The sequence below is a fragment of the Photinus pyralis genome, unplaced genomic scaffold (assembly GCF_008802855.1).
Source record: "Photinus pyralis isolate 1611_PpyrPB1 unplaced genomic scaffold, Ppyr1.3 Ppyr1.4_LG10, whole genome shotgun sequence".
Lineage (NCBI taxonomy): Eukaryota > Metazoa > Arthropoda > Insecta > Coleoptera > Lampyridae > Photinus > Photinus pyralis.
The window spans coordinates 15,289,845-15,316,395 of record NW_022170250.1 but is presented as its reverse complement, the minus strand read 5'-3'; the positions used below and the strand labels follow the sequence as shown (position 1 = coordinate 15,316,395).

At 34.9% G+C, this 26,551-nt stretch overlaps 1 protein-coding gene across 1 annotated transcript in view; it reads left to right on the top strand.

Annotated features, from left to right (window-relative positions):
* Window positions 1-4,742: 4,742 nt before the first annotated feature.
* The window catches only part of LOC116162013 (somatomedin-B and thrombospondin type-1 domain-containing protein), a 151,345-nt gene continuing 129,536 nt past the window's right edge, over window positions 4,743-26,551 (top strand). The window contains exon 1 of the mRNA XM_031475523.1: window positions 4,743-5,081. Coding sequence (XP_031331383.1) covers window positions 4,847-5,081 — 235 coding nt within the window. The 5' untranslated portion in view covers window positions 4,743-4,846. The remainder of the gene's footprint in view (window positions 5,082-26,551) is intronic.

Sequence of the window (26,551 nt, the reverse complement as noted above, 5' to 3'; positions counted from 1 at the left end):
TCTGACACTCGGCAATCGGTTACTAAATCTGTAATGAATACTCAAAAAAATTTAAATTCGAATGACTTTACACTAGCAAAAGCAACATTTTGACTCGACTAAGTATTTCTCGTACAAATTCGGGTATAAAAGCAAAAGACGTAAGACGTAAGAAATGAATATTCGTAGCAATGACCTCGATATCAGTATAGTCAAATCTTTGGTAACAACAAAAGCAAAGTACGCAGCATCAGGTAGAATTAGTAGAATTTTCAAGCAGGTAATGTAGAAACTCATCTATCGCATGCGTTCGCTACTGTCAATTTGCCTAAAATGGCGGGTTCAAGTAACATTGCGAAGTCATTGACTTACTGCGTATGTGGTAAGTAAAATCCAAGTAGGTCATAACGTAAAAGGTAATCCAAAAGAAAGAATGATGCGAATGTAAAAGAAAACTATGGGGAAACGAGAGGGAAGACAGGACTTGAGGGTTGAGTGAAGGTAAAATTTGGAGTGCTGACCCTAGGAATTGCTCCTTCCGTCGTCAGGGCTAGGCTTCGATTAAAAACTGGTTGCCCAGTTAATTTCAGGCTGAGTGACAACAAGCAACAGGACTCAGACAGTCTAGGGACTTTTTAACAGGACCCTTGGGAAAATCTAGGTCTCTAGAATAGAAGGTAAACTGTGACGGAAGGTAAAGCCCTAAAAAACAAACGTATTAAGAACAGAAAACCGCGTAATGATCTAAAATACCTCGTACTGTTTATGTGCAAATACAGATCCGTAAAAACGCTTCAATGGAGCAACAGCCACAGACGGAAAGAAAGAGGGAAACCAATCCAAAGATAAATGGAAAGCCAAAACAATAAATGACGAAAGTCAAGAAAAGTAATGGCGTCGCAAAGATAAATTTGCATGTGAGCAATGCGAAAGCAGAAACTTTACCGAGGGGAAAAGTAAGACGCGTGAGCAACATAAACTGTGAGATGTCCGATTTCAAATTCCAAACAAGAAGTACCGTTGGCGTAGATCGAGACACCGTTCAAACGACAAGTACCGTTGGCATATACAGAGACACCATTCGAAAGTATTCGCATGGGAAACAATGGGTTTATTATTCAACAAAATGTATTAATTTCGATGTCAGCAATTCAAATAATGTTGGTCTGTATAGAAGGGAAATGGTGGGTAGAGCTCGCTCGGCATTGGTGTGCAAAAAAGTGTAGTGTGTCTTTGATCTTTGGTAAACGTCGTTTGCCACCGTGGACGTAGAGAGGCGAGTCTAAGAGAGGGCCCGAGCTTTGCTGAAATCGCCTTCGGCTCGCTCGGCATTGGTGTACAAAAAAGTGTAGTGTGTCTTTGGTCTTTGGTAAACGTCGTTTGCCACCGTGGCGTAGAGAGGCGAGTCTAAGAGAGGGCCCGAGCTTTGCTGAAATCGCCTTCGGCTCGCTCGGCATTGGTGTACAAAAAAGTGTAGTGTCTTTGATCTTTGGTAAACGTCGTTTGCCACCGTGGACGTAGAGAGGCGAGTGTGAGGGAGGGCCCGAGCTCTGCCGAACTCGCCTTCGGCTCGCTCGGCATTGGTGTGCAAAAAAGTGTAGTGTGTCTTTGATCTTTGGTAAACGTCGTTTGCCACCGTGGACGTAGGGAGGTGAGTCGGAGGGAGGGCCCGAGCTATGCCGAACTCGCCTTCGGCTCGCTCGGCATTGGTGTACAAAAAAGTGTAGTGTGTCTTTGGTCTTTGGTAAACGTCGTTTGCCACCGTGAACGTAGAGAGGTGAGTCTAAGAGAGGGCCCGAGCTTTGCTGAAATCGCCTTCGGCTCGCTCGGAAATTTTAAGACCTCTCGCGGAACCTTTCCGCACCCTATTTACTTCAAAATCGTCAAAAAACGACTCACCGATGACGTCATTGGCGCCTGGGTTTTTTTTTGCGATTTTGAGGGTGAAGGAGTACCTATGTCAATCGAAAAATGAGGATAAGACCATGGTTACAGGCACTGTCACCTCAACTTTTTGACAGCTGTCAAAATCTCGTCAAAAAATCTTGAGGTAGTCAACTTTTAGAACGTGACCTTGACGTTTATCAACCCCGATATTCGGGACGGCGGTTGGTTAATCGACGTTGAGGAGCGAGTGTACCGGAGAGCCCTTCGGCTCGCTCGGCATTGGTGTGCAAAAAAGTGTAGTGTGTCTTTGATCTTTGGTAAACGTCGTTTGCCACCGTGGACGTAGAGAGGCGAGTCTAAGAGAGGGCCCGAGCTTTGCTGAAATCGCCTTCGGCTCGCTCGGCATTGGTGTACAAAAAAGTGTAGTGTGTCTTTGGTCTTTGGTAAACGTCGTTTGCCACCGTGAACGTAGAGAGGTGAGTCTAAGAGAGGGCCCGAGCTTTGCTGAAATCGCCTTCGGCTCGCTCGGCATTGGTGTACAAAAAAGTGTAGTGTCTTTGATCTTTGGTAAACGTCGTTTGCCACCGTGGACGTAGAGAGGCGAGTGTGAGGGAGGGCCCGAGCTCTGCCGAACTCGCCTTCGGCTCGCTCGGCATTGGTGTGCAAAAAAGTGTAGTGTGTCTTTGATCTTTGGTAAACGTCGTTTGCCACCGTGGACGTAGGGAGGTGAGTCGGAGGGAGGGCCCGAGCTATGCCGAACTCGCCTTCGGCTCGCTCGGCATTGGTGTACAAAAAAGTGTAGTGTGTCTTTGGTCTTTGGTAAACGTCGTTTGCCACCGTGAACGTAGAGAGGTGAGTCTAAGGGAGGGCCCGAGCTTTACCGAAATCGCCTTCGGCCCGCTCGGAATTGGTGTGCAAAAAAGTGTAGTGTGTTTTGGCCTTTGGTAAACGTCGTTTGCCACCGTGGATGGCGAGTTTAAAGGGAGGGCCTGACATTAAACCTCGACAATATACTTAGGTCGTATGTTGCTATATTCTTGGCGTTAAAAAGCATCTTTGATGATTTTTACCAAACCTAAAGACAATTTCGTGTTAAATTTTTCATATTTGTATTAATTTTCCTTAAAATAAAGTCCCGACCTAGGACACCCCTTTGTTTATCTTGAAATAGACTCGTCCATCAGTTTGACGTTTAGTTTTTTTTTAAATGGCGGAAAATCTTCATTTTATTAAGGAAAATACGCCTTTTCGTGGCGACAAAAGTCTTCTAACACATGCGGATGGAAATTTTAGAAAGTTTAAGACCCCTCACGGACGTGCCCGCGCCCTATTTAATTCAAAATCGCCAAAATACGCTTCACTGGTGACGTCATCGGTGCATGATTTAGGCGTTTATTTGCAAATTTAAGGGCGAAGGAGTGTATCAATCAAATTAATGTCACCTCAACTTTTCACGGACTACTTGATTCCGTTGAGAAACTTGAGTTACCTCAAAAAAGGCCGTGACCTTGAGTTGCGTTTTACCATTATATTTATATTTATATTGAATTATGTCGCCTTCAGCTGTTTGTAATGCAGGGTAAAGTGATTCTTGAATTTGTTATTTGCTTGCAATGTAAACGTGATTCCTGTTTTGATTTGTTTGAGATTGACCCTGATTGACCACTTATTAATTTTCATTTCATTGTTTTAACTCATTTGGATTGATTAGCGACTTCAATTCTTTGTGTACGAATTTGCCTTTTTTGAGCATAATTAACTTTTTCACCTTTGCAGAGATATATGCCGAAGTGATAAAGATACTTAGCGGCATTTATCTCGAACTACAACTTTAGTCTAAGGTTACCGTATCCAGGACCTATAGATACATGCCGTATTGGTGACGGTACGGCGGAGTGAGTGAATGCAATCTGATCTTTCACAAACGTAGGGCCTCCGGCCATTGTTGAGTGCGAGGTTTGTATTACTACGCTGGTGTTTCGAGTTCGTGTTTTTCCCTCTTTCGTTAGCGCGGGAGCTGTCGACTTGGATGCATCACAACTGGGATAGAATCGAAGACATTTGCACGACCTCCTTCGTCGAAACAAAGAACTAGGCGAAAGAAACCTATAACGCGAAAATAAAGAACTATTGTAATAACAAATCTACTACAGGAAGTTACCGAATAAATGTCGCAACTATATAAGCAAATTGGATTGTGTTCAGTTTCAGTCTTAACATAGATGTCGAAGTGATAAGTATGCAAATGCAACTTTTGATTATGGCCGGTCCGATTCAAACTGACCCGAGATCCGAAATTTGTCCTGTGCTCAAATCTATCATCTATTGGTTATTTCAATTAGTTTCGTGGGCATTCTGCAAGTGCTCCTCTAGAGTTTTTGTATCGCGAAACCGGCGATGGAAACAAATTTAAATTTCTAATGACCGAATAATTAATTAAAGTGCAAATTGGTTCCAGAATTTATTACTTAAATTTTGGTTAACGTCAAAACGTTAATTTCCAGTCACTCTAACGCAAGAACAAATGAGACGAGCAATAAATAACTCCTCGTAGACTTATTTTGGAATTACCACCAGCTTCGCGACCGATTTAGCCGTCCCAGGCAGCGTTATCTCTTTTAAACCCTCAATGACCCCAAGCACCCGCGTTTCATGTACATTGAATAATTCACCCGTACAACGCACAGAACTCTCCGGCCACCTGTTGAGATTTCACGCTAATCTTTTAGAGGGTGCAATGATTAGGTAGATCGGAACGGATTGATCGGGTCGGGGATTAAAATAGTCAACGTCCGTATTTATATCGCGTATATACTTTAGAAAATGAGTAGGGGATGTTCTCCCTCCACAGAAAACTAAACCTGAAAAGTTGCTTGACGGCGCACTCGTTGTTCGACAGCGACTCTCAACGGGGTGCCCTTCTCGCACAGGCCTCTGCAAGACACTCGCGCGCGTGCTTCCTCGACGGCACAGTACAATTATGTGGCTCCTGGCGGTGTCGGGCGTTCTGGTCGCATTACTGACTCAAAGATGTGTGGAATGTGGCAGCTGTAAGGAGGCGAAATTGTGTTGTCCGGGTCGGGACTCCTCTTGCGTTGTCCAAAAGGCGCCGATAAACGCGATCATCGAGGACCTCAGCGACAAGCCCTGCTACTGCGACCATGCATGCCTGAAGCTCGGCGACTGCTGCGACGACTTCAAGCAGGCCTGTGGAGGTAGGTGGAAAAAAATTCGCAGTCTTTGACCTTTTGCGGCTGAGATTTTTTTGGGGACGTTAACTCGGCGCGTATAAATAAATCTCATTTCGTGCTGTGACAATGTATCTACTCCACGGCTTTTATTATGCAAATTAGACTGTGACATTCCTCCGTCTAACCACTTTTGAGCTATTTATAATGCACTCATAAAAATGCATCGCGCGTGGTGTCAATTAGTCAAAAAAAAAAAAGCTCCCCCGTCAGGCGAAGGAAAACAAGCCACGATCACCTCTCCGGGCACGTTTAGAAGATAAAGGATTTTTAGTGCCTTATTTATTACTTTTATCCTTCACTTTATTGTTGGGAGAATATATGGAGGATATCTAAATAATTTAAGTATAAGGAAAGTTAACAATTTTGTTGCGCGCCGGCCTTTTCCGGCGCAGAAATTGTGAATGATTAATCGGCTTGCTTTTTTTTGCCGATTGCCGAATGCGTGATTTATTAGACTTCGGTGTTTTTGTCGTTGGGAAGTTATGAAAAGTGTATGATGCACTCGAAAAGGCGAATCGAATTCATATTTTCCGATGCGAATTTCCATTAAAAAGGGGGCGGACGGGTTCGCGCAAAAAGTATCATAATTAAATTAACGCCCGAATTTGAATATTCAAACGCGAGGCCATTAAAATTGAATTTGAAGAGAACTTCTTCGCAGGCGGAAAAAGAAAGGGACAATTTAGTCAAATTGGTTTATAATCAAAATATATTGAGATTCTTAAACCGAAATGCAAAACGATGACATTTGTTTCTTTTCCGTGAAAAAAAATCGAATTCGTCAGCACTGATTACATTCCCTAGAAATTAAGTGGGATCATCTTTCCAAAACGAATGTTGGAAGGCGCTAGAATAATGAAACGGGGGGGGAGGCGAGGTTCTTTAATTAAAATCTTGAATGGATCTCCATTCCTCGGCTCAAACTGATAAAAAACAATTAATTATGTCTGATTATCCTTAACCGATGTATTACGTAAAGTATCCGAAAACACGGATTACAACTTTCGAACTAATTTCCTTTGTGGGCACCTACGAAATGAATTTAGTCCCAAAGCGACGTCAATTAAGAAAAATCCTATTCTCGGCTCCCAGTAATTAATTACTCGTACTTGAGCTACAGAGTGTCCGTTATGTAAGGTATTATGCAAACATACAAAGTTAATGGAATTTAAGGTGGATTTACACAAAGAATTTTTCTAAAGGATTACGCAGTTATAAACTCGTTAACCAGTAAAGCCCCCCTTTTTATTTTATCTGTTAAAATTAGATCGGAAAAAATCGGCAAATTTCGGTTTTTTTCGCATATCTTCGGAAGTACCTAATCGGAATGTTTTGGTTTTCTTTACAGCACGAGATACCCATGATAGGCATCCTTATCTAGCACACTGATACTATACCGTATACTTCAATTGTACCCTATTGTCTGATTGTGATAGGTATTCTGTAGTTTTTTTGAGTTTTATACTATGTGTTGTGATTTTGGCATATTCTTTGTTTTTTAATCGAATTTTTCAAAATCTTCTATTTATAACATGTTTTAAACATTTTCACATTGCATTTTACGATTTTCTTTTAATTATTCTGATTTTTTTTTAAATTTTTGAACTGTTGTGTATTTTTTACATTATCTAAACTTTTTAATATTTTTTCAAATTCTCACTTGAGCTTTAGTAATCGTTCTTAAATCTTGGATTTTTTGATTTTTTACGTTTTATGTTTTCCGTTTCTGATTTTTCTGAATTGTTTTGAATTTCTTGATTTTTTAAATTCATTTTTTTGAATTTTTTTCTGAATTAGTCTAATTTTTCGTAGTTTTTCTAGATTTCGTGAATTTTTACAACTTTCTTTTTATTATACTTAATGTTTGCAGAACTGTTAGATCTCGTGTATGGTTTCTGTTTTTTTAAATTTTCTTTAATTTATATGCTGCTCACCTATGTAATTTTTTGAACTCTAAATGTTTGAATTTACTATTTTTTGCATTTGTGCATTTGTACAGGGTTGCCAAATAAGAATGCGAGGTACTGTATCTGGGAACCTGTCCATCGTAGAGGCTTGCGGTAAAAAAATTTATTACTAAAACGGCCACGAGAAAAACCTGGAAAATATTTTTAAGTTTTTGAAATAGCTGCTAGGGGGCGTAACTGCAATCTGGAATCTAAAAAAGTGATTATCTGTGAATTTCGCGCTATTAACCTAACAAAAAAATGTCCGGTCTTTGAAGATGACGATAATCCGAACCTTTTTTATTTGACAATTTTTCCTGTATCTCTAAAAATGAAGTGGTGGGGGGTATTCAAAGGTTTCCGTAAAGAACACCCTGTATCTTCGAAACGACTGAGCCGATTTTAACAAACTCGATTTAATTGAACAGAGTTATTCTTCGGCTACAAATATTATAATATTTGAAGTTTTTTTAGTTTAACATATCGCCGCTTGAGGTTTTTTTTCGACATTCCGACAGAAATGGTTAATTTTCTCAAAAAAATTTAATTCGTTGGTTTGATTTTTTTTTCATGAAAAAGTAGCTAAATGATGCCTAAACAAGCTCGCGAAAACCGCATCTCGATATCTTGTTCCTAACCTAAAATTTAGGCCAAAGAAAATTTTATACCCACAAAATTTAATTTTTTTAAGCTAATTTTTCCGGAATTATTTTTATTATATAATTTGTGGCCCTAAGGTGGGTCGATTTAAAAAAGGAAGGAAGGAATGCCGCCGTAAATCTCAAGATATCGAGATGGAGTTTTCGCGATCTTGTTTAGGCACCATTTAGCTACTTTTTCATAAAAAAAAATCGCACCAATGCATTTAATCTTTTTGAAAAAATTAACCATTTCTGTCGGAATGTCGAAAAAAGCCCTCAAGCGGTGATATGTGAAACTAACAAAACTTCAAATAGTATAATATTTGTAGCTGAAGAATAGCTCTTTTGAACTAAAATGTTTAAGTCGGCTCAGCCGTTTCGAAGATACAGGGTCTTCTTTAGCGGAATTCACAGAAACATCACTTTTTTAGATTCCAGATTGCAGTTACGCCCTCTAGCGGTCATTTCAGAAACTTAAAAATATTTTCCAGGTTTTGCTCGTGGCCGTTTTAGTAATAAATTTTTTTACCGCAAGCCTCTACGATGGACAGGTTCCCAGATACAGTACCTCGCATTCTTAGTTGGCCACCCTGTACAATTTAAATGACATGGTGCGTTTTAACAGCCACGTTCATTGTTGACGATCTCCTTTTCGATTGTTGTTTGATTTGTGCGCACATGCAATTCGTGTTTATTCTTAACTTCGACGGCTCACGCACCGCACGTATCAAATGGGAATACATACAGGGACGCGCGAAAAAGTTATGCACAGAGCATGCTAAGGATAATTTATTTGAAGGAATTTCAAAGTAAAAATTTGACTTTGGGGACGCAATAGTTTGTATAGTGGAATTTTTATTCACATTCCCAGGAACTTCCCTTTTTGTTTTTGCTTTTTTAAAATTGTGAATGTTTCCAATTTTCATGAAAATTACAAAAACTTACCAATTAGTGAATTTTTCTGTTCCCCAAGTGTTACCGAATCTGTCTAAAATTTCCTAATTTTCCAAGATCTTTATATTCCTGCATTTTTAAATGTTTGGAATGTTTTCTACATTTTCCGGTTTTTTTAAATGCAGTTTTTTCTAAATTTTTGGATTTTTATATATTTAACATTTTTTCAACATTTTTCCAATTTTCTTTTGAAATTATGCAATTTTTCTGAACCTGCTAAATTTCTTGGAATTTCCCTGAATTTTGAAGTTGTGCTCTGGTTTGTTATTCTTCAGTTTTCTAATAAATTCTTGAAATTTTGAATTTTTTTATTTTTTTTTATTTTTCGCAAACCTTTTAACTTTTATGAATTCTTCGAATTTGTCTGAGTTATCGATTCTCTTTTTTAAAGTTCTGCTTTTATTAGATTTTTGAATTTGTGTAATTATTCTAATCTTTCTATGTCGCCTACAGCGTGTTCGAGATAAGAAGGTCACCTCAATATGTCGCTTCTATTTGGCGAGGTACGGAAAATGTTTCAAATATAATTTTATATGTGACGTTACGATATGTCGCTATCCGATCGTATATTCAGTTTCTGCTGTCACTTCCGGTTCGACATAACACAAGCCCGCATCCTGACAGCACATTGCATGCTGGATTTCATTATTTTTCTAAATATTGGATAAATAATTTCTCCATTTTTTAGGGGATTTTTCAACGGATGCGCTACTACAGGCACTTTCTCTTTTCGTCTGTCTGTCCGTGCATCTGAGGCCTACTCCTACAGTTTTCAATATATTTAGTTCGTCAACGATGCTCTTAGTAAAAGCAAACGTATCGAATATTGTAAACATCAAAACAAAAGTTGCATCGATTTCCGGTTTGACCGGAAATGATACCGGACAATTTCAATATGTCATCGAATGGATCGTGATGTCGCATGCAAAATTGTAATTGGCCATTCTTTCGAATCTCGTCAAATAAAAGAGATATCCATTGTGGTGATCCTCTTATCTCGACCATAATTCTTGGACACGAATAGAAAAACTTGACATGAAACTTTCCGAGTAGCACTATGGATTCCAATAAAGACACAATTATTTGATTGACAATGACAAAAATTTATGCCGACATACGTGAAAGAAATAACCAAGATCCCTGAAAGAAAGAGAAGCTTCCAAAGCTTGTTTGGACGTATTTACCCCGCACGCAAGCGGTCGACAATTAAAATAAAAAATCTTAAATTACTTTTTTTTTCTTAATAATCTAAATAATATGGCCGTACATAAGGCGCACTAATCTCACACAAACGCTGACAACTTCTAAACGCTTTGCCTTATAACACATAATTAGATGGCAAAATCTGGCTGGATGTTGTTAATAATCCAAAATTCTTGGACTTTTACAAATTGTTCCCAAATTTGTCTGTACTTGAATCTTCTGAACATTTTAAATTGTGTGCATTAACGTTTGTAACGCCTTGAATTTTTTTACATAAATGTCAAAGGAAATGTGCCGTTCCATTGAAATTATTGGAGAACTAATCAAAATCTATGATGCAATTTTAAAACGCTATCTGGCGGTCAAAAATACACCTAAACTGATAATGTAGACATGCGGTTCAAATCTGCAGCGTGGTCGGGTTTCACACCATAAAAATGCATGGGATCAGGTTGTTTCAAAATTTCCAAGCTTTTACGATAATATCGTTTTAGAGTCCATTCAAAATTGTATAGAAAATCTCGATTTTTAGTCTCTGTGCGTTAAGGCAATATATATTGCAACATTTCCGAAGAAATTGGTGAATATCGTAACACTTTGCTGTACTTACTTAACGAAATGGATACCAAAACAGGAAGAATAGGAAATATCATTACGGTGCGTCAGGACCATGCGTTTTGTCGTTTCCCCAAAAAAATTAGTGAATAAACAGTTTTTTTTAAATTTGGAGACCATTGCGACCTAATTTCAAAAGGTCTGTTTTCTATACAAATTGGGCACATACATGTATTACGTGACACCAACAAGCTTTCTGTGACTTTCAAGATCTCGCCCAATAATTTAGATTGTGGGAAACCGAAAACGATGACATACGTTTTTTTTCCGAGAAAAAACATTCGAAGTACTTCAGCACTGATTACATTCCCTAGAAATTAAGTTGTAGTTATTGCGCCATTGAATGCTAATAATCTTTCCAAAACGAATGTTGGAAGGCGCAAGAATAGCTGATTAAGTTTATATTGAAGCTAATACCAATACGGCGCCCCTGCAGAGGGTCATAAGTGGTTCTATACTACTCCGGCATTTACCTTAGGAATTAGGAAAACTGCAGGAAAACCTAATTCGGAGTAGTCCTATAATGAACAAAGCCTACAGCTAACATCTAATGTACAGCACTTTTGAGCCCTCTCGAAACAGTGGTAAATACTACATACACGCTATGAGTAACCAAAATGGAATCGAGCCATTACCCAGGTATTACAACACATACATCAGGCAAAACTAAGAGATATTAAATATACCTCGCCGGGCGGGAGGATTACCTAGGCCCAGTGGGGTGCCTGTATACGTGGGTTAAAGTTGTTGGGTTCGGAACGAGTGAAAATGTTACTGTTAGGTTCACCAAGGCCCGTATACATTTGAATAACTCGATCCCCTCTAAACAAGCACACTTCCTTCTTGTTTACTCACAGCCCCAAATTAATTGAATAAAACAAATACCTCACCTGATATAAATATCAAAAGCACACAGCAATTATTAAGGTATATCAAAATATTTCAAGATAAGTCGTACTTTACACTTAAGCCGGTTACAAGAAAAAGACCCGGAACACGCATGTTAAATCGTATTTATTGACCAACCCAAGCCACGCTGTAACTTGATCTCGTAACACCCCTAAAAACCACCCGAAAATCGCCCATTCCCTGCATTTCACGCATTTCTAGGAAAAACTGAACTGCAAGTGTTTGAAATGGTAAACACATGTGCTCTTCCAAGAATTCCATCCGTCTCATCTTCGCTCTCTTTCTCTTTTCTGTAATTCCACCAGATTTCGGTTGGCAGCTTGTGTAACTAACATGATGTATAGGGTGCTTCGTATCGACAATCATATTCACATGACGTTGCTAAGGTTGGGGCATCTCAGTATATTTTCCATTTTCCAGGAAATATGTCCGATAGCTATTCTGACACGATTAGGTATAGGGCGTTGTGCGCGGGTGCACCATCCTGTTGAAACCAACAGTTTCCAACTTTTGTTTTTTTTGTGTGCCGTACATCGTTCTATTCGTAATAAATAATGCTACCCAATACAGTATTAGGTCTTTGCGGGCCATATAAAAAATAAACTTAATGATAATTTCTCCGAAATAGTAGCAATGAGAAAGTGTTTTTATTTTTTTGTATCTTTTCAAATAACACCAGAAAAAAACTAAAGCAAAATCGGCAAATTTCGGATTTTCTGGCATAGTAATAATAATAAACTTTTTAATGCCGTTAGATTACAATAGGTAACATTGGTGCGTCAAAACATGTAAACAGATATCTTCGGAAGTAATCGCATTTTCAGGTCTTTGAAGTTTTTCGTTTTTGAATTTCTCCTAATTTGTATAGTTATCTTTATTAATTTTTCTCATGCATTTTCCGGTTTTTTTAATTATTTTGTTTTTTTTCTAAATTTTTATGTGTTTTTAAATTTTTCTGTGTTGGTTTTCAACATTTTTATTATTTTCGGGAATTTATGCAATTTTCTGAACCTGTTAAATTCTTCTTATTTTCCGATAAAAACTTTATGGATTGGATTATCATTATTCACTTTCCCAATTCTCTGAATGATTCTAATTTTCCTGAAAATTCAAAGATACAAATTTGTAAAATTCAAGTTTTTTTAAATTTTTGATTATGTTATATTATTGTAGTGTATTTTATCTATTTTTATTATCTTTTTATTATACTTCGAGTTATACTTTGTTAAATGTTTTTCATAAATTTTAAAATTTGCATGAGTTCTATTGTTGATTTTCAAAATTCCTTAAATCCTATTGAGTTTTCTGATATTTTAGAATCTATTCTAATTTTTGCATATTTAACATTTTTGGAATTTTGAAGGTAGATTTTCAAAATATATTAGTTTTTTTATAATTTTGTTAGAATGAACTATTAGAAAATTGAAGTTTTTCGATGTTTAAAAATAATGTTTACCTATATTTACGGCTATTGATGCGACCTGAAAACGTCTGTACCTAGGGAGTGCTATTCATACGATAGGATACGATACGGTGCTTCTCTAAATTATTGTATTCGAAAAAATTATCGAATTTTTCTAAATTTTTTAATTATAAAATCTTTCTGTATTCTCAATTTTACCGAATCGGTCAAAATTTTTGAATTTCCCGAAGTTGTTTATATTCCAGCGTAATTCTATTTTCTAAATCTCTCGAATTTTTTTCCTTTTTTTTAATTTTTCGAAATTTTTCATTTGTTAAATGCCCTGAATTTGTCTAATGATTATAAATCTTCCTCCTGCTGCATTTTTTAACATTTTCCACTTTTTTTTAATGATCTTTTAATTAGTCTGTTTTTTTTAATTTTTTAATTTGTGTACTTTGTACATTTTTGAAATTCCAAGATTTTTTTCCGAATTTATCAAATGTTTCTGAACTGCTCAATTTCCTTTTGATTTCGTATTTTTGTTTTGGTTTTTTAATTATGTAGACTTTGTGTTTGAACCAGGATGACATAAATGTAAATTACCGCCAATATTTTCAATCGTTTTTTTTGATTTTTTAAAAACTGTGCTACTAATTTTCTTTAACTTCTGAATGTTGAGTTTTCTGTTTCTGATTTTTAAATTTTTGAATTTTTCATTTTTCTTAATTTTTGGAAATCTTTAATTTTTTAATTATCGAATTTGTTTGATATTTTTAATTCCCCTGGGCCACCTAGAGACTTCGGGTTTTCGTTACTTGATAGCTACTGTGGTCCATATCATCATTTTGAAACATTTTTTTGTATGCATATTCATGTTGTCGTCCAGAAAATTGATTGGTTGAATTACTGCTTTGCTCTCAATTCTAATTTAAGTTTGCTTAACCCCCCCCCCCCCCCCCATTTTGAATTTTCCGAATTTTTTTTATTTCCTTGCAACTTTTAATTTTCTGAGTTTTATTGTATTTTCTGAATTTTTCATTAATTAACTCTTACATTTTCCTAATTATTGTGAACTATTGAATTCCCTTCTTTGAAGTGTTCCGTTTTTTAGTCTCCCCCTAATTTGTCTAATTATACTAAATCTTCCATTCTTTTTTGAATTTTCTATTTCCAAACTTTGTCATTTTCAAATTTTTTTTGTAATTATTCTGATTTTTGTAATTTTTAATCTTTTGTGTATTTTTACATTTTTCTTAATTTCTATTTGTTTTTCCTGTTATTCAATTTTTCTGAACCGTTCAATTCTCATGTATATTTTCTTAACTCGAGTTTGTGGAAATGGCTCTTGCCCCACAAAATATGTCCGACGGCTCTCCTTTTCATAACTTCGGGACTTCATTTAAATTACTAACACTATGCTTTCTTTGACCTCTCTGAATTTTCAGAGTATTTATTCTGACTTCTTTCATTTTTCAGATTTTCCGGAGCTTTTTAATTTTTCTTTAAATTCTCATTTGGGGTTTACCAATTTTTCTTTTGAATTTTTTGATTTTCTTAAATGTTGACGTTTATTGTCTATTTTGCATGGATGCACATTTTTTCAACTTTTTGAATTTTTGGGATTTTGAATTTTTTGGAATTGTTTAATTGCATTCGCTTTATTTGTATTGCGGCAGTTTGAATTGTTTATACTTTTCTCAATTTTTGTAATTCGTAACTTGAAATTATATTTTTGAATCATTCAATTCTCTTTTACAAAATAACTTTCTCGAATTTGTGTAATTATGCTAATTTTTCTATACTTGTAATCTATATTTCATTGATTTTGTCAGTTTTCTGAATTTTCTAAATCCGTTCGAATTGATTTTGGTCAGTTTTTCCAAATTTTTAAATTTTTTGAATCTTGTTTTATTTTTATTTTTATTGTTTCCAATTTTCTTTTATTTTTGAGTTTCTATGAATATTTGTAGTTTATACGGTTTCTGTTTCGGTAAAAATACCTTCCAATTCTTGCAGATTATTTTAATTCTCTAAGTTTCTAAGTTAAATTTTCTGAATTTTTGCATTTTTGAATTATCAAATCTGTTTGAATTAAAAAAATTACATTTTTCGGAATTTCCTGAAATTTCTAATTTACATATTTTTTACATTTCTTTTTAAATTGTGCCAATTTTTTCCAATTCTTACGAATTTGGAATTCTCTACCAATATTTGCATTACTACATGTTTGGAGTTATTTTAATTTTCCAACTTAACACTTCCGGCATTTTGAAATTTTCCAGTTTTCTTTGTGTTTTGTTGGAGATTAAATATCGACAAGATTAAATTATAATCAGAAAGAAAACTGGCTGCTATTATAGGGTATTTAAAATGTATACAGGGTGAAACATCCTAAACGAGTATTTTATCGCACACGCTGAGGGTTCAAAATGTTTCGTTTGTGAGCTACGTCTCCAAAAGCGAAATTTGCATTCCGTATTTATTTCTTTTATAACAACCAGAAGACGTGGAAGAATTAACGGAGATTCCTAGGTCTTTGGGACATTTCTTTGATTTGTAAGTGCCTTTTTTGGTCCTTTTCACTACCAATTTCTTTTGGCATACTCTGGATATCGTTGAGTGAAAACTATTTTTCACTCAACGATAATATTTAAAAAAATGTGGTTTAATGGCAAATGAAATCCTGAAAATCTATGACGCTATTTTAAAATGCCATCTGGCGGCTAAAAGTAAATCTAAATTGATTACGTAGACACGCGGTTGAAATCTGCAGTAAGTATGTCGGTTTTTAAACCATACAATGATTTTGAAAATCCTGGACTAAAAAGTAAGTACTTACATTGTTTATGACGCCATTTTAAAATGCCATCTGGCGGCTAAAAGTAATTCTAAATTGATAATGTGGACACGCGGTTGAAATCTGAACTAAGTATGTCTTACTTAATTGAATTTGTACATAGCTTTTCTTAGATTTTCTTTTTTTAATTACACTTCATATTTGCTAAAGTGGTTAATTCTATTACACGGTTTCTACTTTTTTTTAAAACTAAGATACTGTTAATCTAGCTCATTTTTCTCTAAGCTCTAAATTTTTTAATGTACTTACTGTTTTTTGTATTTGTGCATTTTTAATTTTCTGTGGTGTTTTAAATTTCTCAAAACTGTTAACTTTCTTGAATTGTTCAAATATTTGCTTGCATTATTCAATTCTCTTTGCTGTGTTTTGAAAATGTGTCTAAATACTCTAGTCTTGCTCAATTTTGTTATCGTTCTAAATGTTTACTCGAGTGTTTTTTTTTTAAATATTTTTTAAATTTTTTGAAATTCTGAATTTTTTGTTTCGTCTGCGAGTCTTTTTCCGAATTTGTATGAATTTTCCATCGTTTTCAGAAATTTGAGTTTCTATGAGTCTGTATAATATATAAATTTCACGCCTTTTTTTGAACAAATTTTTCCATTAATTAAAAAAAAATTTTTTGTTTTAAATTTTTCCTTGATTTCTTTTATTTTTGTTTATTTGAATTTTTGAATTTTTTTAAATTTTGGCTTATTTTTAACCATATTTTTCACTTTTTCTTTGTTTTCTAATTTCTTAATTTTTGAGTTGCAAACTTTTTGTTGCTTCCTTTTGTATTTAACTTACCTAATTCGATTTTTTGTTTTCCATTTTGTTTACTGTTTTTGATTTATCTCAATTATTTCAATTTTTGCATGAATTTATTGATTCTTTTTTGAATTTCAAATTTTTTAGATGTTTTATTCGAATCAAGATGCCTTCGGTTTGGAAGTTCACAAATATAAATTTGGACTATTAGACCAATTCAAAGGTGTTCCCTTTAATCGTTCAATTTCTGATGGGTCACTAAATTGCACGAACTTGTGAGAGACATTTCATTCTTTGTCTTTATTTTATTTTATTTTTTCGAAATTTTCCTGTTCCTCAGGTGTTTTTTTGACTTTTTTTTGATTATTTGTATTTTCCTGATTTTCTCACTAATAAAACTTCTTTTAATTTTTGTTAACTTATGAATATTTCCAATTCTCCTGAACTTCAAAAATGCAAAAAAATTACTCAATTTAAACTCGTCTTTTTTTTTTGTATTTCTACACTTTTCTCAAATGATTTCGTAACTTTCTCAAATTTTCCGAATATATTTCTGAATCATTCAATTCTCTTTACAAAGTTTTGAGTTTCTGAGCTTGTGTAATTATTCTAACCTTTTGAAGATTTTGAGATTGTGGAAAACCGCAAGGGAGGATGAGATACGTTTCCTTTCCGAGAAAAAAATTCGAATTACGCCAGCACTGATTACATTCCTTCGAAATTAAGCGGTAGTTATTGCGCCATTGAATGCTAATAATCTTTCCAAAACGAATGTTGGAAGGCGCTAGAATAATGAAACGGGAGAAAGGCGAGGTTCTTTAATTAAAATCTTGAATGGATCTCCATTCCTCGGCTCAAACTGATAAAACAATTAATTACGTCTGATTATCCTTAACCGATGTATTACGTAAAGTATCCGAAAACACGGATCACAACTTTCAAACTAATTCCCTTTGTGGGCACCTACGAAATGAATTTAGTCCCAAAGCGACGTCAATTAAGAAAAATCCTATTCTCGGCTCCCAGTAATTAATTACTCGTACTTGAGCTACAGTGTCCTTTATGTAAGGTATTATGCAAACACACAAAGTTAATGGAATTTAACTCATCAAAAATTTAAGGTGGATTTACACAAAGAATTTTCCTAAAGGATTACGCAGTTATAAACTTGTTAACAAGTATAACCCCCTCCCCTCCCCACCTCGCTAAAAAAATTAGAATCTTCAGGAATAACCCTTCGAGTGAACCTTTCCCTAGGGAAAATTCATGTACACATATTTTCCATTTTCCAGGAAATTTGTCCGATAGGTATTCGGACACGATTGGGGCGTTGTGCGCTGGCGCACCATCCTGTTGAAATCGACTTTTTTTAAATTCTCATTTTAGCTTTACTACTCACTTTCTTTAACTTTTGAGTTTTCGGATTTGCTTATGTTTACGTTAGTTTTTTTTTGTTTTCTGTTTTTGATTATTTTGAATTTTCTCAATGTTTTTATCGAATTATTGACTTTTTTTAAATTGTTTTAATTTTTCGGAATTTTTTAATTTCTAAATTAGTGGAACTTTCGAGTTTATGCGTCTGATTTTGGCAATTATTCTAATTTTTCTATAATATGTACTTTCATTGACTGCCTTTAACATTTCAAAATCAACATGAGTTGTATGTTCAACATTTTTCAATTTTTTAAAAATTTGTTTTCGTAAATTTTCCGTATTTTTTAATTTTTTTAAAATAATTTTGAAGGTTTTAAAAAAATTTTTCTAAATATTTTGGTTTTCATAATTTAGAGGAGTTTTTTACTTAAGTTTATGAATTTTGGAAGTGTATTTGAATTATCCGAAATTTTACAATTTTAATTTTTCTTAAATTTTCATATTTTTGAGAAATTTTCGAATTTTGGGCATTGTTTTGGAGTTTTTTAATTTCTCAATTTGAGTGTGTTAAAATTTTTTCTAAATATTCTAGTTTTTATTAATTTTTTTTCAATTATATTGAACTATTGGGCAATTTTTTAATATTTTCAAATCGAGTTTTATAGTGTTTTTTTTAGATTTTCTTTTTTTGTATTTTTAAAATTTTGTATTTTTCGGAAATTTTGATTTTTTTCGTTTCGTTTTCTATTGTTTTCAATTTTCTGGAATTTTGGATTAATTGTAATGATTTTCGCCTTTTTTAAACCCACATCTTGGAGAAATTTACTGAGATTTTTGAATTTTCTTGGATTTTAGTCTTTTTTTGAATTTGTTTTGAATTGTGCTTAATCTTTATGAATATGAGATTTTCTACGAATTTTTCGGAATTTTTCGGAGTGAGAACAACTTCAAACTTCAGGAAAATTAAAAAAATTCCCGAAAATTAGAAACATGTTGAAAACTCATTTATTAAAATTTAAAAATACACAACAATCCAAAAATTTAGAAAAACCGGAAAACAGAAAAAGAATTGAAAAAGTAACAAAAAAATTAAAGCTTTACTATAATTATACAAATTTTGAGAAATTCAGAAACCAAAAACTTCAAAGAAGAGAATTGAATTTCAATATAAACAAGTTAATAAAAAAATACAGGAAGATAAGGATTGTGCAAAATTCAATAATGTAGACAGATTCGGTAAAACAGAAAAATTCAGTAATTAACATTTTTTTGGGAATTTTCGTGAAAATTGGAAAATTTAAAAATGCAAAAAGAGAATTCAAAAACTGTCTACAATCAACCGTATGATGTGTCAGAAACGTCAAACGTTATCTGCCAAAAAACGTTATTTTGCGTTATTTAATATGGATTAGGTATGATTATTCCGTTTTATAATTTTTATGAATGATTTTAATTTCCCTGAAAATTCAAAAAATGCAAGTTTTTGAAATTTCTACTGAACTTTTCTAAATTGTTGAATTTTTGGTATTTCTGAGTAATTAAATTCTTTTCGAAGTTCTGCGTTTTTTAGCTTTTTTGAATTTGTGTAATTATTGTAATCTTTCTATATCATCTATTCCTACTGATTATTATATTAAATGCACAGATCCACGGTTTTTTCCATTTTCAAAATTCCTTAAATCTTTTTTAGAATCTACTTTAATATTTGCATAATTTTTTCAATTTTTTGAATTTTGAAGGTAGTTTTTGAAATTTTCCAAAATATTTTGTTTCTATAATTTTTTAAAAATGATATTGAACTATTCGGAAATGTACGTTTTTCGAGGTTTCAAAATGATTTTCACATTTTACCGTGCTCTTCTCAATTTTTGAATTTCTGAATTTTCCCACATTTATCTGTTTTAAAATTTTTTTATTTCGTAAGCGTTTTCCCAAATTTTAGAATTTAATCTGTTCTAATTTTTTACGTTTTTGCAAAATTTCCGAATTTTTTGGAGTTTTTGAAAGTTTCAATTTTTCCAAATTTTTCGAATTTTGTACTTTTTCCTAATTTTTATGAATCTAAAATTTCAGCGAGCGTTACACGATGTGAATATTTGAATAGGTATGTGGAAACTATTAAATAACAACGCAAAGAATTGCTTCATTTAATCAATTTCTCATTTTTCCGTAAATAAAACTATTATTATTATAATTGTTTCTGCTTCGGGAAAAATGCGTGTGAATTTTTGTTTACGTTGGATGGATTATTTTAATTGCCCGAAATTCTTGGATTAAAAAAAACCCTGGATTATTCCGAAATTTTGAAAAAGTATAGAATTTTCTGACATTTTGAACTTTTCAGATTTTGGTTGGTACGTTCTGAATGTTTCTGTAATTTTTGAGTTTTTTTGAAATTTTTAATTTTTGAATTTTCCCTACTTTTTTTTTAACTCTTTGTAATTGTTTAATTTTTTCATTTTTTCCAAATTTTTCTATTTTTTTTATCATTTTAAGTTATCTGAATGACCTGGGGAAATAAATTTTATTTACAAAAAATATTATTTTAATTTTTTTGGAATTTTAAATAACATCAGTTGTTGCACCGGAAAAATCCAATTAACAATAGGCATTAATTGGATTGATGATTATTGAAGTTTGAATGCGCTTAATTGGTTAAGCATTGGTAATGAATGACGGTTTCATGAGCTGTAGAAAAACCGGCAGACGGTGTCCAGAGTTATACCAAAATGAGCGCGCTTAAAAGACGGCAAGTCCGATGTCTATCTTATATTTTTCCGATAACTACAGGCCGAGTAATTAATTAAAAACCGCTGAATACAGCGAGGAGCTGGAAATTCCCTATTCCACTTCCCCAAAATTCGGATTTCTTTATTAGGTAAACCCTGGATTTTGTGGGAATCTTTTGCCTTTTTGATTCTTGAAACGCACTGTTGCGGTTTATACCGATAGATGGCGAAAGAGTAGAATATCACCTAAATTTTAAGCATCCAAATAAGTTTTTTTACGAATGAGTAGAAAGTTTTTGAATACTGTATTCGAAAAAGGAAGGATTTGTAATCAAAATAATCGAGATTGTGGAAAACCGAAAGCGAAGATGACATACGTTTCCTTTCCGAGAAAAAGAAATTTCGGATTACGTCAGCACATTCCCTCGAAATTAAGTGGTAATTTCTGCAACTAAACAAATAAAGTGAGATGCAAATAATTTTATTATTCTTCAATTATCTTTGTGTATTCGTAATCCTCCATAATGAGACCGGTAACTCAAGTAATTGCTGAAGCATAATGAGACGGAGAATGAAATTTTTCATAATTAATTGATGGCGCTTTGGGAGCTACCTCATTCAGTATGCAACGAGAAGGCGAATTAGTTTGAAAGTTGTAATCCGTGTTTTCGGATACTTTACGTAATACATCGGTTAAAGATAATCAGACATAATTAATTGTTTTATCAGTTTGAGCCGAGGAACGGGGATCCATTCAAAATTTTAATTAAAGGACCTCCCTCCTTTCTCCCTAAAGCCGTTTCATTATTCTTGCGTCTTCCAACGTTCGTTTTGGAAAGATTATTAGCATTCAATGCCTGCAATAACTACCACTTAATTTCCAGGGAATGTAATCAGTGCTGACGTAATTCGAATTTTTTTTCTTGGAAAGGAAACGTATGTCATCTTCGCTTTCGGTTTTCCACAATCTCACATATTTTGATTGTTAACCAACTTCATCAACTGTTTTTTGTTAGAGCATTTTTCAAATACAAAAGGGGATATATATATATATATATATATATATATATGAGATATTAGATTTGAAAAGTCAAAAATGTCCAGTCCAGAAGGTATCTGAAGGTCTTGGATACGGTAACCTTAGACTAAAGTTGTTTTCCAGATGAATGCCGCTAAGTATCTTCATCACATCAATTTAAATGCAGATATCTCAATGTTTAGTTTTCACTTACGGCAGTGAAGCTCGGTTTTAAATGCATTTGGGAAAAAAATTTCAAGAATTACGTCGTCACTGAAAACGAACAATATTTGTTCGAATGTTAGATGAATTGTAAGGCAAGAACAATGAAACGATTTGGAGGATCTTTAATTAAAATTTTAAATGAAACTCCATTCTCCGGTTCGAACTGATAAAACAATTCATTACGTCCGATTATCTTCAGCAGATGTATCCCAAACGAAGCTGTTATTAAAAGTTTCAAGTAGACAATTCTCTTGTTTGATACATGCGAAATGAGGTGCGTCCCCAGGGCGACACCTAGTTAATTTGTAAAAATTTCATTCTCCGCCATATTCTTGTACGCTCAAAGTAATTAATTGCTGCCATCTTTTTTAATACGAATATTAAGTAAACACGCGAAGATAATTGAGTTTGAGTTTTGGAAAGAATTGTCTTGGGCACTTAGAAAACCAATAATCGATTCATTCGTAAGTTTCATAATCTTCGATCACCTGATTCATACATTTAAGGTGTCACGAAAATGCTTCCCAATCGTAAGCAGGGGAAGGAGGTGGGGGAAGTCGAAGCCTAACGTTAGGCGAAGTGGTGAAAATTTTATGAAAAATCGAGTGTGAATGCATAAATAAATCAAGGTTATACAAAATACATACATAATATAATTCACAATAAGGAAGCTAATTGAATTTTACAAGAGATTTCGCAAGAAATGCCCCAAGTTACTTGACGCTTGCGGAAATGTTTGCGAAGAGTGTATTGAATTTGCAATTTGACACCTGAAAATTACCAAAATTTTAATTTAACACCCAAAATCTGCCAACATTTGTAATTTGACACCCAAAAATTGCCAAAATTTCTAATTTAACACCCGAAAATTTCCAAAACCATCAAATTTTATTGTCTCTTTTGATTCTCCCGCCACTCGTATATAAGTGCCTCAATATCTGTGGAAACCTCGTCTTTCTTGCCATTGGTTTACATTACTCCCCCCTCTCATTTCGACATTTTTACGGCTTAGTTATCCGTTGTACGCCTACTATGTTTCACTCGTTTCTTTCACCCCATTGACGTGTCATATACACCTTCGCGCTCCTTTGAAGATTTCTTCACTCCTCCTGCAAGCTTTCATTATGCCTACTTTACATCTCCGTCATGCCTTATTCGCGTCTCTTTCAGCTGTACTGGTTCGTATCACTCTCGTGCACCTTTTTTATACTCACCATCATCTTACACTCCCTTAGACTGGCCGTTAAAGCGCAGAAGAGTAAGTGTGTGTTTAGTCCGGCTGGGGCGAGATATGAAAAATTGGTTAAAACAATCTTTCCAGGAGAATGGATTTCTTCTACCTGAAATTGAAGTTGAATTCGTTGCCCTCGACCTGAATTTCTTTACACATACTAAAATCCTCCGTGCGCTAACTTACCGGTGGTCGACTTAACTTTTTTAAATCGCTCGACGCGACCGATCTCGTGGTTTAACGCGCATTGCCTAACGGTTCTTTTCCAACAAGCAAATTCCTACGGCTTTACTTTTCTAATTCACACCCATTCCTCAAACTCAAACCTGTTCTACCAATCAAAACTATTATTTTTGACCAATGAGATTATTCTTGACACACATAACTCAACTCCACGTGGCGTGAATCGGCAGATTTCACACTGCGGAGCAGACGCGACGGATGTGCTCTTTGAGAGGTCGCTCTGTAATCCTGTCCCACGACTTCCTGGCGCTCCAAGTTTTCACACGCATTTAGAGAGTTCAGGAATCACTCGCCCAGATACATTGAAAAATAATCGAAGAAATCCTACAACTAGTAAAAACACCCTTTACATCTTGCATCACCCTTTAAAAGCTTCAAACCGATTAAAAATGAACCAATCGAATCGAATGTTTTCTCTTTTATTATTTAAACGATAAAATTTCGACCCACCAATATCCTTAAAGAAACCGATCCGATCTGCATTGAATACAAATAGAGAAAAGAAACTTTACCTTAGTTACACAGCGGCTAAAACTACCCTTGTGTCGTCCAACCTTGGAATCACCTCCGTCTCTGGATGCAAGTCGAAAATGATTGATACTGAATTCGGGCTCATTGCGGAAAGGGCAAGGTTACGCAAACCAAATGTCAGGGTTGGTTTGATTAAAACGTATTATCTATCACTACTAGCTACGCATGCAATTTATCCCAATGGTTTCCACGACTGGTCGACTTAACTTGCTGGGATAGGACACCCTGTATATGAGAATTGTAAATCTGGTGGGTTTTTTACAAATAAACACAGAGTTGGTTTGTTTCACTTGAATTTATATTTCCGTATTTGTTTTTAGCGTATTTTTTAAGAATTTTGTCCGTCCGTCCGTCCGGACCCACTTCTACCGTTTTGAACTACTTCTAGGGGAATGGTCCTAGAGTCCTGGAATTTTTTGCAGTAGGTAGCCTATATCTTGAAGGTGTACCAGACGGCCATTAAATTTTGCTGCCTAAAAGCGCCCCCCCCCCCCACGAATTATTTCCTGAGATGCTAATGAAAGGTCTCATCAAAATAAATTGGATTGTACAAACTATAACTTTCCCGTGCGACTCTTTTTCGAGATCAGTGAGCGACGGGGCCTGAAGGGGGGGAGGAGGGGTTAAAAATTAATATTATCTCTCATTGTATTCTCTGTAGGTCTCAAGGAACCGTTTTCTACCAACTACTGCCCTTCTTTCTGTCTTGTTCTCAAAGTACGAGGTGGGGGGGGGGGGGGGAACTACTTTTATCCTTCATGGTACTCTAATGAAAGATCTCGACGAAAGGAATGAATTTCTACCAACCATAGCCCTCCTCCTCGACCTCTTATCGTGATCGGGTATATTCCCTTATACCTCAAGAACGGATTGTCGGAAGAGGGTACTCACAAAGAGCGATTGAGACGTCTGCAAGAAATATATCCATTGGTGATGTCAAAACAAAAGCTATTTAGGTTAAAAAATGCGGTTTATCTGCACAAGACCTGTGCACAATGTATACTTGTTCCTCTTAGATGCGTAATTTTTTCGTATTAATTTAATCGCTTTTGTAAATTACTCAGTTTAGATCAGGTGCTAGAAATATACATATCTGGTAGAATTTGCGTTATTTAAAAAAAAAGTTACATCTGGTCGGTGCGATAAGATTGATTCTTAGGCGAAATTTAATTAACGCACGTGTTCTTTCATCGATAAAAGAAGTGGAAGTGTGGTTTTCTTAAACATCGGAGACAATGATCAAGAGCGTGTAAATTTTTTTACGCTAAATTTTGACCAGTCAGCCCTATTTGTATAGTTGAAGCCGCAGTTCGTCATTTATATAATAAATTTGTGCTGAAGCAAGTTAACTAAAGTGACGTGAGAAGTTTAACGCTTGAAAATGCGAGCAGTTGTAGTACAGTTATCGTTTAAAGTTTCCACCGCCCAAACAGCAACCGAAAATTTGTCATCTTATTCATCAAGCCAGTTTTGTTTGCCATGCAATTTTGTGTACGATCACATTATTTGGATTATTACGAAAAACAAAATTTAAATTGTCGCCCGACTGTATGCATGCGGAGTATTTCATCAATATCTCGAAAACCGCCATTTTTTTTAAATCGCGAATTGACTTCATATTTACATGAAGGTCATTACTCGCTACGCAGTACGCGTTTTTTTACAAATAAACAGAGTTAGTTTGTTTCACTTGGATTTATATTTCCGTATTTGCTTTTCCTTTTAGAAATTTGGTAAAATAATTCAGATAAGGTGCTAGAAATATACACATCTGGTAGAGTTTGCGTTATTTAACAATGGTTACATCTGGTCGGTGCGATAAGTTTTATTGTTAGGCGAAATTTAATTAACGCACGTGTTTTTTCGAGATGCAGGTGTTTTAAAGAATTGCGCGTTTTACGTTGGAGAAGTTCCGCCCGTTAATTGGCGGAGACAACGGGGCTGTTAGTTTTGCGACGGTTGAAGAGTGTGTACATTTTTTCACGTTGAATTTAGGGCAGTCAGCCCTATTTGTTTAGTTGAAAGTTCATTTGATACTTTGGCATATGCCTGGCGTAGCCGCCTCTCCCAGAATTAAGTCAACTGTCGGGGGGGTGGGGGGCCAACTGGGTGTATCCGACCCGAAAGGATACGGCCACAGCTTCGCCACTGGAATATCTGCATTAGATGGAACTCTGCTTCCTGGTGATGGCCTCGCCCCAGGGAGTTCTACTAGCTGCCTCCATCATAGCAACCCTGTGGAATCATCTACCAACGAATCTAAAATCATTCACTACTCAGAAATTCCGTAAAGCTATAATTTCCAGGTATTTAGAAAGACAATAAGCTCATGAATAACAATTTACAGCAGTTCACTACCTATCGGCATGCTTAATTTTAAGAACTTATGTAACATTATGATCACGCCGGATTTGTTTCTCAACAGAGGTTAAGTGGAAGAGCAGCGCATTCTGTGAGCTGAACTTCGCCTCTGAAACTTTACCATTTATTATATGTATCACTGACTCAATAAAGGCATTTATTATTATTATTATCCTTTTGTCTCATTTCCTTCCTTCTGGTTTCTCCCTTTCTTATTGTTATCCTCTCCCTGCCTCTCTTTCTGTCTCTCCCTCCTCCTCCTCTGGATTGCTTGTGCTTATATCTGATTCTTCCTCCACTTCCAGTACTCGTCTGCTTTCTTTCTTCATTTGGTGTTTGTTGCTGCTCCACTCTACCTAATAAATTGTTTTTGTTTCCCATGCAATTCTGTGTACGACGAGATTATTTGGATTATTAAGAAAAAAAAGTTTTTAATTGTCGACCG